At 39.6% G+C, this 16,483-nt stretch overlaps 1 protein-coding gene across 2 annotated transcripts in view; it reads left to right on the top strand.

Annotated features, from left to right (window-relative positions):
- Prkg1 (protein kinase cGMP-dependent 1) overlaps positions 1–13,978 on the top strand; it is a 1,176,530-nt gene extending 1,162,552 nt beyond the window's left edge. For both annotated transcript variants that reach the window (XM_021151357.2, XM_021151356.2), the window contains exons 17-18: positions 7,080–7,146; positions 9,483–13,978. In XM_021151357.2, coding sequence (XP_021007016.1) covers positions 7,080–7,146; positions 9,483–9,581 — 166 coding nt within the window. In that variant the 3' untranslated portion in view covers positions 9,582–13,978. The remainder of the gene's footprint in view (positions 1–7,079; positions 7,147–9,482) is intronic.
- The last annotated feature ends 2,505 nt before the right edge of the window (positions 13,979–16,483 follow it).

The raw sequence follows: 16,483 nt of genomic DNA, 5'->3' as shown, positions 1-16,483 counted from the left end.
ACTCAGAAATCCGCCTGCCTCTGCCTCCCGAGTGCTAGGATTAAAGGCGTGGTGGTATTTTATTCTTTGTTGCATAATAAAAACAAAATTGCTTTACTAAAACATTTATTTTTAATTAAAGGATATATTTATGAGAGAGAGAAAGGGGGAGAGAGAGAGAGATTGCTGAGCATCAGTGGCACTGGAGGATGCAGGAGCTAGGGATACACCTCTACATCTCACTTATAGTAACTGAATCTTCTCTTTAGGATATCTCTACTCAAGTAAAAATGGGATTCTTGACTTTGCTGAGGAGAGTCCTATGTTTCAGGTCAGGCAAAGATGAAACAGAGCTGAAGTTACTAGAAAGAGATTTCTATGGTAAGCATAGGGATGGATACAAAGAGAGTACTCAAAAAGAAGGTATACCCAAGTATGGGCGTGGCCTTCCCAAGACATGTGGGTGTCTTAACAGTAGCCACCTGTTTGGTGGCTGTCAGCTTTCATCTTTAAGGATTGCTAAGAAACTTCTTTTTCCAAAAGAAATACCTTGGTTAGAATAGAAATATGATAAATTAGAAAACTGAGTCTCCAGGATTGCACAAAGGGATAAGGCATCTTTTACTACAGATGTGCTTTCTGGTGAGACCTTTAGGTAATTATAGGTTTACAAGGAATTAGCTGTAGGGTTACAACAAGGAATCAAGCTGATTACTTGCCGTTTTAACTGTATAAAAGGAACTTTGTCTCTATGTAGGCGATCTTCACAGCAGATGGGTAACTGGGATGTGGTTCTTAACTCTGATCTAGCAGGAGACTTTGACAAGACTTCAGAGTGAAACATTACTTCTCCTGCCTTCTTAGTTTTCTCTTTCTATCTTGTCTCAGTTTCCCCCTCTGAAGCTTTGATCCCTTGGTCTTCATGGTGCATAATGTTCATTCAAAGATGCATATTCTAAAACTTCTTTAAATGCTGAACAGGAATGCTAGCTAATGTCTGAAACTGTGATATCTAAGGATGAGATAAGAATCTGAGTTTGGACGCTGGAGGAGTATCATCCCATGGAAATGATAAGAGATACTTGGGACATCAAACGATATAAATGAGAAAGTATAACATAGATTGATATCTTTAATATTAGCAACAGAACAACAGTGCCTCTTTATGCGTGAGATATCTGACAACCACAGTGCTAGGGAATGACTAAAACTTAAGTCGGAATCTGACCTAGAGTGGGGCACAACAGTAAGCCTGACATGTCAGATACAGATGCACTCCACTCTAATAATGAACAGCGCGGGTTCTTGGAATATCGAGGGTCACTCTCCTTATAGTCTTTTTAAAAATCTTCAGTCTTTGAGAATTCCATGTATGTATACAATGGCATATGATCATTGACCATAGCCACCCTCTGTTTACCCCTCTAACTCCTCATGGATACTTTTTGACTTCCAAAGTTGAGAGCCTTTGGGCTGACATAAAAACTTACCAGGAGTTGTATATTGAGAATGTGGCAAAACATAAAAGAACAATTCCAAGACGACATCCAGTGGTAGAACAAATTAAAAAAAAAAAAAAAAAAACATACTTAGGTTGTGACCACTGAGTATATTTGCTAATTGTGCCTAATTTGACACAATGCCAAACATGTGAATTTGTAAAGTAGGGCTTGTCTCTGCATTTAGGAAGTTGCAATATTACAATGCCTTATTTGTCTATTCCTTGAAGATGATGTTAAAGCTTTTCAGAATTTACGGGTTTAAGTACCATGTTATCACTGAGACTGGCGAGTCTCAGCAGGGACAATTTTTATTATACAATATAGCATGTGGGTTCTCTCAGTCTGTGCGCAGTTGGATCTCTCTCCACCCTGAAATTGTCAGCGCACAGGGAGATATTTATATTCCTGACAGGGAGGCACTTGGGTAAAATCTCGTGGTCAATCTCCTCAGAATGTGCCGACCTTTTATAATGACTTAGGGCAAGGTGCTTAGTTCTGCCTCCTGGGTAATTATGAAGACAAAGCAGACAGGACATTGTGACTATTTGAATTGTAGACTTTATGATCCTTTAACCCCAAAAGACATAAACAACTAGAACAGTTAATGCTTTTCTTCCCAGGGGGAATGAGTCATGAAGTCTCTGCATGATATTCAGCTGATCTGTTTGAATCAAGAGTTTTATGTTGCCTTAAGTTCACCAGTCATTTTCAGGCAGTCTGTGACCTATGCCTTCTCTGCTTTGGTGTAAGATGGACTTTCATTTGGTTTTGGGACGGGTTTATCAGAGTGATTTTTGCTTACCTGCCAGCATTGCCATGGCTACTACAGGTTGTGAGTGTCTTAGCTATGTGCACATTATAGAGTCCAGCTGCTAAAGTAAGCTGTGCATCTGGGGTTGTCCCTTACCTAGCTTTTAAGTAAGGAGTCACAATGCTGTATCTTACTCTGCTACATAGAAGACACGGGGCTTTTCTAAATTGGTAATTCCCGGGGCTGTGGCTTAGGGTCATCCTTATAGATACCACACAAGTCTACTTAGTATGTGATCCTAAATTACTGCCTAAGGCAAAGAAGAAAACCCCAACGCTGAAAGGAATATTGAATATGTTTACATGCCCAGAGTTTTCTGCAACACTTCAATGTTCACTGCAGGCCTCTGAGTGGGGACATTTACTAAGAAACCTTGAGCAATTTCCTTCTTCAAAGACAGCCATCATAGGAGCTGAAAGCCCACAATTCCTTGGTAAGGTAGTGGTAGTTTAGGCTGCTGTCTGTGGTCTTTTAGCACTTGTAGAACATCATTCCAGACCCTCTGGCTTTGGAAGTCTCCCTGGAAAAGGCAAGTGCTATTCTGATGGACCTGTTCTTAGGAATGACTCGTTCTTTCTGTCCGCTGCTTTCTTTGTCCTGTTGATTAAAACATCTATAGCTCTGATTATGTGATTTTTTTTTCAGGAGTTTCTTTTCTGGCCCTGCCTATTTGCTGCTCTTTGTACCTCCTGCAGTTTAATGAGCATCTCTTGCTTTAGATTTGGGGATTTTTCTTCTACAATTTTATCGAAAATCTATTCTGTGCCTTTGACCTAGGTTTTCCCGCCTATAGTTATAATTTGTATCTTTGGTCTTTTTATAGTGTCTCAGATTTCCTGAATGTTTTGTTCACTGCTCCCCTAACTTTCTAGGTTATGGATCAGCTGAATGGTTCTTGGTGTTCAGTCTTGGGGCCACTCTGTGTTGATATGTAGATGGGGTTTCAGAAGTAACCCTAACTCAGCAAGTGAGATACCACCTGTGGGTCTCTGAGGCCTGGGAGAATCTCTCTGTCAGTCTGGAGCTGTGGAGCCCTCCTTGGTTTCTACGGGTGTTCCTTGGGTTGGAGGAGCTGGGAGCACAGTGAGAGTGGGCAATGCTCTGTAGGGATAGAATATAGGACAGCACACCATCCTCAGGTGGAGGTGGGTGGGGTGGGAGCCAGGCTGGGTATCCTTATCTGGAGTTAGAGGCACAAGACCTTATGAGCCCCGGGTGCCTTGGGAGGTAGAGAGGAAGACTGTCTTTGGGAGTTTCTACCTGGAGTTCCAGGTCAAACTCCATACTGTGCTGGAGAAGAGTGTTGCGTGCAATAAGCAGGTAGTTGAGAAGTTTGGCTTTGGGGGACCTACCTGGAGTTCAGAGACAACTGTATACTGTATGGTAGCAGTGTATGGGTAGGGTAGCATGCGGTAAGAAGATGCACTATGGGATGTAATAGAGTACAAAGTCACACTGGATGCAGTGAATAGGGTGGCTGGTAGGCAAGTTGTTGCACCCACCTCGTGCGGCAAGGAAAAACGCAACACGGTTGGATTCTTCTCAACAGCTTTATTCCAGGAACTCCTCGATGCTACGGGAACCCCGGTAACCCAGGGAGGACTCCTTATATACACCCCAGCACTGGGGAGGGCTATGTGTCCTCCTGGGATTGGTCAGTCTGCCGGCACCTTAATTTGCATGCACCCGCTCGGGAGGGGTTGGCACCAGATTCGGGCTAGCGCCTGCCTGCACACTGGTGTTGGCGGAGACCAACGCTGGAGACTGGCGCCATCTTTTAGGCGCCAGCTGCCTACAGCAAGTGGGGGATTGGAACAGGTTTGGGGAACATACCAGAAATTCCTGGTTGGATTCTGTATGAGGCCAGGATGGAGTGATGGGGGAGGTGACTGATAGGCAGGCACATAGGCAGAATGGGTCTAGAGGAAGCTACATGGATGTATGGGTTGTATTCCACTTACTGCAGAGAATAAAAAGGCTGGTGGGCAGCAGTACAGGCAGAAAAGGTCTCAGAAGACCTGCCTATTGTCCCCTGCCAGATCCAGGTAGTTCAGAGTTCAGCCGATAAGCAGGACAATGGAAGGATTCTTGGCAACCTACCTGGAGTTCCAGATCAGTTTTCACTTAGGGAACTGGGTAGAGTGACTAATATGCAGGCAGGTGGATGGGCCAGGCCTGGGAATTCTGTCCGGAGTTCTGGGTTATTGTCTAAGCAGTGGCAGGTGATGTGGCAGGTAGGGTGGCTGATAATTGAGTGGGCACAGACGATCTGAGGAACCGCCCTGGTGTTCCAGGTCAGACTTATGTTGGGTGACTCTGTAAGTGAGATGGCTTATAGCCAAGCAGGCTAAATGGGTACAGAATTCCTACTGGAAGCACTATATTAGACATGATGTGGTACCAGGTGGAGCGGCAGGAGCATAGGAGTAGGGTGTAGAGTCGCTGATAGAATTGGGATCATAGACTGGGCTTAGAAGTCCTCACTGAAGTTCCAGGTCAGACTCTATGCTATGTTTATGGGAGCAGGACCACAGTGGGTACCTAGCAACTGGAAAGGCAAGCTGAATTGGTGTGGGGACATCCTTGGAGTTGTTCATCCAATCCATGTGGTTTAGAAGTAGTGTGTTGTGTGGGTGACTGATGGGCAGTAACTGGGGCAGAATGGGTGTGGCGGAGTTACCTGGAGTTTCAGATCAAAATGGCAACCAACAGATCAGGAAAAGGTCTTTACCAATCCTACATCTGATATAGGGCTAATATCCAATATATACAAAGAAATCAAGAAGTTAGACTCCAGAGAACCAAATAACCCTATTTTTAAAATGGGGTACAGAGCTAAACAAAGAATTCTCAATTGAGAAATACCGAATGGCCAAGAAGCACCTAAAGAAATGTTCAACATCCTTAGTCATCAAGGAAATGCAAATCAAAACAACCCTGAGATTCCACCTCACACCAGTCAGAATAGCTGTTTCTATAGCACAACTACATAAATCAAACCCCTCTCTCTAACCCTTGCCATTACAGTCTCTTCAACTTGCATAATTGGGACAAATGACCAAGCTTTGTCTGTTGAGGCTACTGGAGCTGGGAGCTGTCTTAAATCCCCATTATATTGTGAATTAAGAGGAGTTTTAGCTAATTTACTCTTCCAGTTTACATCAATGTTCAATTGTCTTATAAGCTGACTTAGTATCGTATGAAAAATATGTAAATATCACTACATACATAAAGACAGAACAAAGACCCTTGCTGTGAAGGTCACCTGTGTAGGGACAAGATTCTTTTGAGGAATGCCGCAAATAGCAATGTTAAAACAGCGAGTCAGACTCAAAAGCCCTATTCCATATGGTCTTTCTCCTTTCCTTCTATAAGCCTACAGTGTTCTAGGAGCCTCATGGATAGGTAGAGGTGTGTCTAGATCCCCTCGTGTGAGTTAGCGACCATTTACCTTATCAAATTGGAAACCAAGGTATCCATGGAGCCACCCTATATACCCCAAAAAGAGGGCAACAGGACATGTTGTCTTAGCAAACTTTTGAGGTTCAGCTTGAGCCACAAAAATCATATATATGTGTGTGTGTGTGTGTGTATACACACATATATATACATACACACACACATATATACATATATATACATACATACATATACATACATATATATACACATACATGTATATACATATATATACACACATATATATGTATATATATATGTATATATATATGAGGCTATTGTTAACACATATATCACACCATCTCTTGAGATGCTTGAATCCATACCTGGGCGAGTCTTATTCTTCACAGGTGTTTCTTTCTAGTAACCCCCATGCTGAAATCTATGGTAAAAATCTTTTCCTAACAAATTCTAACTCTGCCATACACTGGCTCATCTGAAATTATTTTATGCAATAAGATCAAGAATCCCTTTTACACCTTAGTAGAGGTCTCTGAAAGACCATCTCAGGCTGCTACAAGTGACAATGTGGGACTGGTCTCTGATCTTCTACCTCCACCATACCTGGGATGTTGACTCACTGGCAAAGATGGAAAGTATTTGTAATGCACAGAGTTAAGCATGTTATGACATTCTTTAAATTATGATATGGCAATAACTTAAACATACAGACAAAAATTGAAATTACAAAAAAATGTTGTGTGGTAAATTAATGTGTGAATTTGGCAACTAAACTCTGAATGTAAATATTTTAAAATTTACACTTAACTGTAAAATATTTTATAGATAAAACTACAATAGTAATTATAATTATTTTAATTATTTGATGTTTAATAATTATATTTATTATTTGATGTTTAATAATTATATTTATTATTTTATATCTTTAACATTGTTTTACATATTATATTTGATTTATATTTGTTATTAAATAAAATACTTAACAGTTATAAATATATGATATAATTATTTTTAAATATTTAAATATTTGAATAGTTTTTAACATTTTATAAAATAAGCTAATTGAAAACATTCTGAGCCAGATGTGGTAGCACAGATCTGAAATGCCAGCACATCGAACTGGAGGCAGAAGGATCCATAGTTCAAAGTCATTATCTTCTATATTGCAAGTCCAAGACCCTTTCCTAGACTCCATGAGACCCTTTCCCAGGTGGAAAAACAAGATCAAAATTAAATAGAAATGATGTCTATTTCCATCACATGAAAACATTTGCATGGCTGCTTTCTACCACGTATATCAAACATTTTATAGTGAGAATATTTAGCAGAGAGGCAGTGTCTTAATTGTCTTTATTTTTGCTTCCTAGGTGGTTTGAGGGCTTTAATTGGGAAGGCTTAAGAAAAGGCACCTTGACACCTCCCATAATTCCAAGTGTAAGTAGACTTTTTGGCTTATGAATGGTGTGCCCTTGATGGTACCTTTTAACCAACAAAGACTTGTTATTTTTAGAGTTTTATCATCAGATAACAAAACCTATGAAGCAGCATATTAAAATGATGACATATTCTAAAATCCAAACATGATACCAACAAGTCTAGGATTGGTCGTTATACATGTAACCTATCTTTTTCTTTTTAAATTCTTCATTGGAATTCAGATGTGCTTTATTCATGAGCACCCGTCAGCTTTTGTTATGGTACATGTTAAAGATGAATGTGCATCTGAAGCTAGAAGAGTGTATACATTTACAGCAAGCATGTATGTCCAGTCTCATCTGTACATCTATATCTACCCCAGCATGACTGTGAAGTCATGTGTTCTTCCCTCCTTCCATTAATATCTATAAAGAGGCTCTATTTTCCCAGCATAGTTTACTTGGCAAGGGGTAGAGAGGCATGCTGTTAAAGAGCTACTTTACCACATGGACTGTGTGTACCATATTAACCTAAAATAGACAACTGCCTGAACTTGTATCTTTCACCTGAATCTGCCATCTAATGCATCCCACTGCACTTCGTGAATGGTGAAGGGAGCCCTTTGTAGCTCTGTGGATTTTGTTAAATGCTCCGGCGCTCTTGGATTAATTCAAGATTCTTTGTATACAGAAACATTTTTCCTTTCTTCCAAGATGTATTTCTCCACTGATTGTTTTTCATTCAGGAAACAAAGTAAAAATACTGCACTCACACCTCACAGCGTAGATCCCAATTACATTCCGGGGGGTTTGTCTTCAGCGTAACGGTAGAGTAAGAAACTGGAAGCCCCAGATATTTGATGTAAATTTTTCTCACCTAAATTTATCTGGGGCTACTTTATATGATAGGAATATTACAAGGGTTTTGGCTGATGTTCTGAAGATTGGACTTAACCAGCCAATCTGTAAGAATTGTGCTCAAGTTTAGAATAAATCTCTAAACTTCCATTATACTTGGAATCAACATGTTTCTTAGAATTCTCTCATTATACTTTTTTAAAAATACACCTATAAATTTCATCATATGCCTGCCTCTCTAGCTTTCTGCCATTACACCCTCCTCTCTTATGTGACCATCTTGGCCAGTTAATTAGCTCTAGAACATAGAACCTTTTTAGGGCCTTGGTGTGGGCTACCTCCTCTTTATTGAAAAATTATTAAGTTAAAATAACATCTTTGCAAATAGATTTTCTATGACCACTTAAGTTTTCATAGCACCTTGTATGTTTTTTCATAATGCTATAATTTTGGAATTCCTTACAGGTTTCTGTGATTATTTGTTTTATGTACACAATAATTAACGACGACGGTCTAATTTCCCCTGGGTATAACAAGAATGTCTGTTTGCACTTGCTCAGTTACTCAGAATTGAAAGCAAGACATCCATACCATAGTACATGTTCCAAAATGCTCTCTGAATGGAGAAGGAGGAAAGGAAAGGAAAGGAAAGGAAAGGAAAGGAAAGGAAAGGAAAGGAAAGGAAAGGAAAGGAAAGGAAAGGAAAAGAAAAGAAAAATTCAAACCCAATGTCAGGCGTGGTGGCACACACCTTTAAATCCCAGCACTCACACCTTTAATCCCAAGGGAGGCAGAAACAGGTGGATCTCTATAAGTTCAAGGCCAGCCTGGTTTACATATTGAGTCCCAAACAAGCAGAGGCTACCCAGTGAGACCCTGTCTCAAAACAACAGCACCACAATTCTAGTCCAATGGAAAAAGATGATTCGTACATTTGCAAGATAAAATACTATCTTTCTGTAAACAGACTGAAATTCTGGCATTTGTCACAACATGAGTAGGGGAGAGGAGTCACTTTCTTCATTCAGGTACAGAAAGAGAAAGAGAGTACACAGTTAGCCCCATGTCTCTAAAGGCAAGTTCCCCTTACAATGTTGAAATTACAGGCTGATAAAAATAAGGATGGCAAGAAGAGTGAAGAAAGGGTATTTGATCTATAGCTACCGAGTTAGAGCGAAACAGAAAGCACTGGCTGCTAATGCATCAGAGCAGGGAGAGTGAACGCAAAGAGGAGCTTCACCTTTCAGAGCTAGAGGAAAGGATGCTCAAAGCCTTCACAAGGACCAAAAATGATTCAAGAGGCCTATCTTAAATCTGACCTAAACATTATTGAATGCATCCATCTGTCAGGTCACCCATCAGTATATACAGATTTTGCTTTTGTGGTACCTGTTTTAAAATAAAGAGCGATCCTTTTCAATAACAGAAAATAAAATCTCTAGGTCACAGTTCTGCTCAAATCATCAAAAGCCTCTTGTTCCTTCTGTCCCCTTGCAGGTTGCATCACCCACAGACACAAGCAATTTTGACAGTTTCCCTGAGGACAGCGATGAGCCACCACCTGATGACAACTCAGGCTGGGACATAGACTTCTAATGTATTTCTCTTACCTGCTTCTGCCTTGCTGAAGACAGCTTTTTTTCTGAGACACAGCTGCCAGCAAACCTGAGGGAAAGAGAGAAGATTAGTGCTCGGGGTCACCATGATGCCTTTGATCGATGCTGCTCCAGTAACTACAGTGGCATTAGGACTTATCGCTTAGATGACGATAGTGCTCTTTACCTGTTTTATGTTTGAACCTAAAATAGCAGTTGACATGGTGGTCCTGAAGCAAAGCCTTTCGCCAGTAAAATGATGGTTTCTATTGTTGCGGTAGCCTTGCTTTGCTCTGATTATATTTTGAAAGAGTGTAGGAAACACTTCAAGTAGAAGGGTCTGTATCTTGCTAGAACTACCAAGGAGGATAGAGAATAATATATTTGGTACGACAGATGACTGTGGTACGGAACCTGGGCTACATCCCCTTTCATCAAGAGAGGGGTATCGAGCCTGTGACTGCAAGCTGGGATATATATCGTACAACGAGGACCACATATCTGTGGGGCGCAGAGTTCATGTCAAACCAGTGCTACGTGTTTCTGAGTTTCTTTCCGAGCTGATGACAAGACTGAATGTTATCTTTTCTTTCTGATCGGTTCTAAACATTGGCCCTGATTTAAAAAGCACAACTGTATGGTTCTTGTACGAGCCTCCCATGATGGGTTCATAGTGTGTTTTTGGAGATGGAAAAAAGTGCAAGAAAACTGAGAAAGTGACATGACAATATGGAAGTGGGGAAAGGAATTCACAACACCATTTCATATCTTTTTAAAAAAAAAAAACATATTGTGCTTATAGATGGTCCTGGAAATGATTAACAGCCAATTGGTTTTATTTATTACCTAACATCCTCAAAGTGAGGCTTAAACTATTCCCTTTTATAAGAATAAACCCCTGGGGGGGAGAGGGGGAGGAGGGTGGGGAGGAATTAAGACCCATCCAAAAAATAAAAATGAAAAGGTGCTATGACTTTCTTTCTTCTGTGACATCAGTGTCTGAATGGACGACACAGATTCTACTCATCATGTCTAGCCAGAGACTCAAGCATTTTCACCAACTTTATTAAAAATAAACTCCTGTCACACATCGCAACACAGTCCAGGTCTCAGAGAGGAAGGATATTAAAAATGTATTTAAACTAGTCTCTTGTCTTAGGCCTGAACCAAAACAAAATACATATGTCCAGTCTGAAAGCACAAAGACAGAGGCGTTCAGACTTACTGTACTAAGGAGCTTTGTTGACTTGAGGCCAGGGAGGAAGGCAAAACCAGGAGTAGAGGACTGTTCCCTAGGGAAGTTTATCAGTGTAAGAAGGGGTAAGAAAGGAAAAGCAGGAAACTGGTTTCTCAAAACGGCATTTTAGCTGAATCAAGCAGAGGTATTGCAATCTTGAAATTTCACGTGAGCTAGAGAAGATAAGATTTGAAGATATCAGATGGACTGTCCTTTTCACGTGAGGAAAAGAATCATCAAATTAAACCAAGAATGTGTTGTTGGCAGGCCAGTTGGCCGCTATTATTAAGTGGCACAACTTTCCAGAGTTTTCCCTTGGCAGGTGACATTTTATTTGTACAGACAAATGAACAACTGTCCAAGATAACATCCTGATTTGGATATATGTGTGTTAATAGAGGTTTGCTATTTTTCCAGTAGGGTTTTTTTTCCTATATATATGAATTCCTACAAAAAAAAATGTTTCCATTAGATTATCATAGCCTACCCAATAAATCACATGATATTTGTTTCAAATTTCATCCTTAAAACTTTCAATTGTGCTTATCCTATCAAAATACAATACTCTAAAATTTACATTTGAAGCCTAAAACTGCTGAGTGTATATTTAAGCAGGAAAAAGTTCAATTAAAACTTTGATCTCATGATGATGATTGGAATCCTCTCTTTCATAAGCAATTCTCAAGATTACTAGATTTCCCAAGAGATCTATAGATTTCAACAGACTATATAAAATAAAATTAAACACATCAAGCTAAAGTTCAGGGATTTCTGGAGGTTTATTTATCTTTAAACTGGCTTTAAAAACATAATTCCATCATTATCATCAGTGTTCAATAATTTTTGTTGCAAGATAGTGTGGTTTAGGAATGCTAAAGGCTTGCGACGGTGTTTTATTAGCCTTGTTGTTAGCAGAGGGGATCTGTCTCTCTTAATTTTTCAAATAGTCACAGATACCCAGGAATTAGCACAGACCAAGTATTTAAGAACTGGGGTTCGAGGCTTAGGCAACATGTGTGTGTCATGTGCATGTGCATTCGTGTGTGCGTGTGTGCATGTGAGTGTGTGTGTGCATGTGTGTGTATGTGTGTGTGTGCGTGTGTGTGTGTGTTCTGTGAAGAAGAAAGTTGTTGCTTTCAGCTCATGATTTTCCACTTGTTTTCTTTGTTCATTTCATCCACAGTATTAGTTAGAATGCCTAACACAACCACAAGATAAAGGTGAACTTTATCTTCCATGAACTGCTAACAGAAAACATTCATCAAATTTTCAACACTGAATTTTAAGGATTTAAATCTTGTCTTAATGAAGACACTAGGGCTATAATTCATGGTCAGCTTCCTAAACCATATCTTAACTTTCTGGACTTTTCCATGCCCCCTTGGGTTTTGGACCATTTTGGTTTGTTGTACTAAAGACCATCTGGATAAAATAGAAAAGTGCCAACCTGTTTGATTTGCTAACTGACTTTCCTGTTGATAGTTTTGTGTGTGGGAAATAGGGCTTCCTGTGTGTCCGAAATCGCAGCAAAACAGCAAACCGCCGAGAAAGGACATCACAATGTTTAAGAAGATCGAACACATTAGAGAAAATGAGTTTTGGAAAATTGTTAAGGTTGATTTTTATACTTGTGATCTTCTTTGTTTTTTGGATGTAAACGAGATCCATGTAGCATTTAAAACAAATTTATTTTTATTATGATCCTCATTAGTCATAGGGTTTTTTCCCTAAAATTAGGGAAGATACATGTGAATTACACATGTAGAATAATTTCTAAACTGTGGAATCGTCCTCACTTTATTTCCAAATGACAGGCTTGATGGCAAACCTAAAGAAGTCAGCTACCATATTGAACACAAGTGTATTAAAACTGACTTTATACAACAGAGGCGATTTGTGCATTATCCACCACATTTTCTTTCAGGATAGGACCACAACAAATATTTATGTAAATAGATATTTTTGTGTGATATTTTGTGGTACATATAACTTTTTTTAGTGTTTCACAGCATTATTTTATTTTATTTGTATTAAATAATGTTTTAGGTCCAAGTAGACTTGAATGGACGTTACAATTGTTAGTATTATTGAAACTTAAGTCAACAGTACTGTCACCCATCTGTCCCATAGTTTAGAACATGACCTGGCTATCTGGCGTTGTTGCAAGTGCCTTAAACTCATGGCATCTTATTAAGAAAACAAATTTGGTGTTATGCTGCATGACAAAGACAAACACACCTCAAAATGTTGTCCTTTCTTAGCTTGCTGCGTTTTACAGTTCTTTCTGCTAACAATTTATAAGCCTTTATTATATAATATTGATGAATTACAGAAATGATGAAGTTGTTATCTTATTTCTGTTCAATGTACCAGAGCTGTGTGTCTGTTCATGAGATACAGCGTCATTTCTGTGAAATGTATAAATGTATGTGCAGGTCAAATTACTATATGACATACTATCAGTCTGTATACAGATATTCCTGTTTTGCTAAAGCTGTGCAGACTCAACAAATTTAAAAAAAAAAAAAAGTAGCGCAGTCAAATCCTAACATATCTCATTCTAAGATTCCATTAACAATGGTCAAACCCAAAGGAAAAATTGGAAATGACTGCTCTCCAAACCTCGTTAGGAAACCAATGAAAATGTACCTTGGTGCACCCCTCAACAAAACAGGATGCTCTCTGAGTTCTCGTATATGTAAATCATGTATGAGGCGAGTTTTCAGGAGACTTTGAAAGCAAACCGTTGGAAGTATGTTGTTAGCCCTCCTCCTTCTCTAGCCCTGCAACAACAGACAGAGCTCTGGGACCTTGGCTATGATGCAGAGGTTTGGGCTTTCTACGTAAAGGGATATTTCTTTAAGCATCATTTATCAAGTTTATTTCAACGTATGATGTTTTTACAACTGGTCAGTTCTTTTGTATTCTTACAGCTATGGTTATTTGACTGTCCTCTTACAATTTGTTCTACATGAACGAGTCTTTTGTTAGAATGCAACAAACTGTCATCTAATGGTCATTGGCCACTTGCACTCTTTTGATGTAGATTAAAAACTTTTTCATAACTTAACCTGCTTTGATTTGCTTTGTATTTTCCCTGCAGCTGTAATTGCAGAGTGCCTGTTGGATACTTTATAGAGTTGAAATAAAAAAAATAATTACTTTTGAACTTATTTGTCTTTAATTCCAGATGAGTCGAACAATAGAATGAGTGTGGTACCGTACGGCACTTGAGATGGCACATAGTCACTCTAACTAGTACCCAAGCGTCTTTCATGAAATAGCATAATAGAAACATAAGGCAATGGTTTGGTTGTTTTTTAATTCAATAAAGATAATATCAGAAGACCATGCAGTGGGAAGAGCAAGATTTCCATAGCAAACCTGGAGTATTTGATATATAAAGCACTGTTCTGTGTCTTTGCTCCTTGGATCCTCCCACTGAGGTTCAGATACACAGAGGACATAGGATGCTGAGGACAACAGGGATGTAAAAACTCAGCTCTCTTACATGCCACCGCCGCCTTTGCTCCTCATTGCAGGAAATGACTAACCCAGTAAAGCTGACATGTGGGTTCCCTCAAATCAACTGCTTTTATCCCACTGACATGCTTGGACTACCGTGACAGTTCATGAAAACTAGATATCCTTTATGAAAACCAGATACCCAGTCCAGTAACTTTCTCAGACAGTGAAAACCTGGAAGGAAATATCTACCCATTTTTTTCTACCATAGTTCTAAGAATGATTTTATTCATTTCTTATTTTTTTTAAATTATCCACCATGTTAAGCCCAGTGTGTTGTGACATTCATGCTTACAAATGACATAATAAAAGGCTAGAGGTGGCTACTCCCCCACTATCACATCAGTAGAGTCAAGTCATTACACAGTTATTCATAGGAGTCAGCATCAGTAAGTCAGTGTCTTACAGAAGAATCTCCTACTAGTTACAGATCTCTACTCAGCTTTTCAGCCTTAAATGTGTCCTATCTTGATTAGTCACTCTTCTTATTACTGTGACCAGCACCTGAGAGAGAGAACTTAGAGGAAATCTTCAAACCTTGATGTCTCCAAGAATCAGGCCATTAAAGCAGGAAGGCATGGTGGAGCAGAATGGTGCCCACCAGGACAAACGGAAAGCAGCAACCACATGGTGGCTCACAACCACCCATAGTGAGATCTGAAACCCTCTTCTGGTGTGTCTGAAGACAGCAACAGTGTACTTATCTATAATAATAAATAAATCTTCGGCCAGAGAAAGAAGGGACTGAATGAATGGGGGATCAAGCCAGGCCAACCGGAGCGAACAGAGGTCCGAAATACAATTCCCAACAATCACATGAAGGCTCACAACCAACTGTACAGCTATAGTGTACTCATATACATAAATAAATAAATAAAATCTTGAGATCACAATAAATTACATCAATTATGGCCTATTTTCGCATTAATTGTTGTTACACACACACACACACACACACACACACGCAGACATGCTCAGTCTTTATAGTGTAACTTGTGTATATGCATTCAGGCCTGAACATTTGCCATTAGATTACTAATTAATGGTTCTCTTCAGAGGAAGTATATTTAATTAGAAAAAGGAGGGAACACATACAGAAGGAGAGGAATAGACATAGTATATTCTGCATAAGGTATGATTTGTACACACAGAGAGAGGAAGGAGACAGTATCAGGCATGCAAAACCTCCATTCCAGTTGATCAGTGGCGTTCAAGAGATTTCTAAAACAGCATAAGCTACCACTGTTGCCCTTGGTTGCCTCACAGAACTTGAAGGTGAGGCCCTATAAATGAAAACACCACACACTTCAGACACAGGACTTGGAGGAGTTGGGTTAAAATGGACCTGGAGGCCTCCTCCCTGAGGACTAGCTCTCATAGTAGCTGAAGGTGCTTTGCATGCTGCCAAGAGAGAAAAGTAGTTGGCAGTCTTCTTGCCCAGTGTGAGCCTACAAGCCATGAGAATGACCAGCATTGCAAGATACACTCAAGGATGCAATATCTACGATGTGAGCAACCAACAGCCATCTAATAGGACTTAAGCCCCACTCAAAAGCAGGGCATTCATGCCTGTTACTATAAACCGAGCCAACGACCTATGGCTGCTGAGGTCATGCACCCTAGAGGAGAGTCTACTACTGCTACTTTCCTAAAACAGCATCATGTCTGTGTTCGAAACCAAAAGATACATGTATCTCTCTGCCATCATCATAGAAGCTTCTGGAATCCCCTGGAATTTGAATTGCAGATGGCTGTGAGATGAAATGTGGGTGCTTGGAATCGAAATCTGGTCTTCTGGAAGAGCAACAAGTGCTGCTAACCATGGAGCCATCTTTGTAGTTCTATATAATAGTGTGTGTGTGTGTGTGTGTGTGTGTGTGTGTGTGTGTGATGGATATAATTTTTGAAGATCTTCCAAAAGTCCCCAAAAGTTGACAACATACCACAGGTTAATGAGCTGACATTCTAAGAATGATGAGAAAGAGTGGCTGGATAATTTTCTGGAGTCCACCTTCTTGAGTTCTTTATATATATATATTGGATATTATTCCCCTATCTGATTTAGGATAGGTAAAGATCCTTTCCCAATCTGTTGGTGGCCTTTTTGTCTTATTCATGGTGTCTTTTGCCTTACAGAAGCT

Source organism: Mus caroli, chromosome 19 (assembly GCF_900094665.2).
Source record: "Mus caroli chromosome 19, CAROLI_EIJ_v1.1, whole genome shotgun sequence".
Classification (NCBI taxonomy): Eukaryota; Metazoa; Chordata; class Mammalia; order Rodentia; family Muridae; genus Mus; species Mus caroli.
Note: the sequence above shows the minus strand (reverse complement) of the source record. Positions and strands in the feature narration are given on the sequence as shown.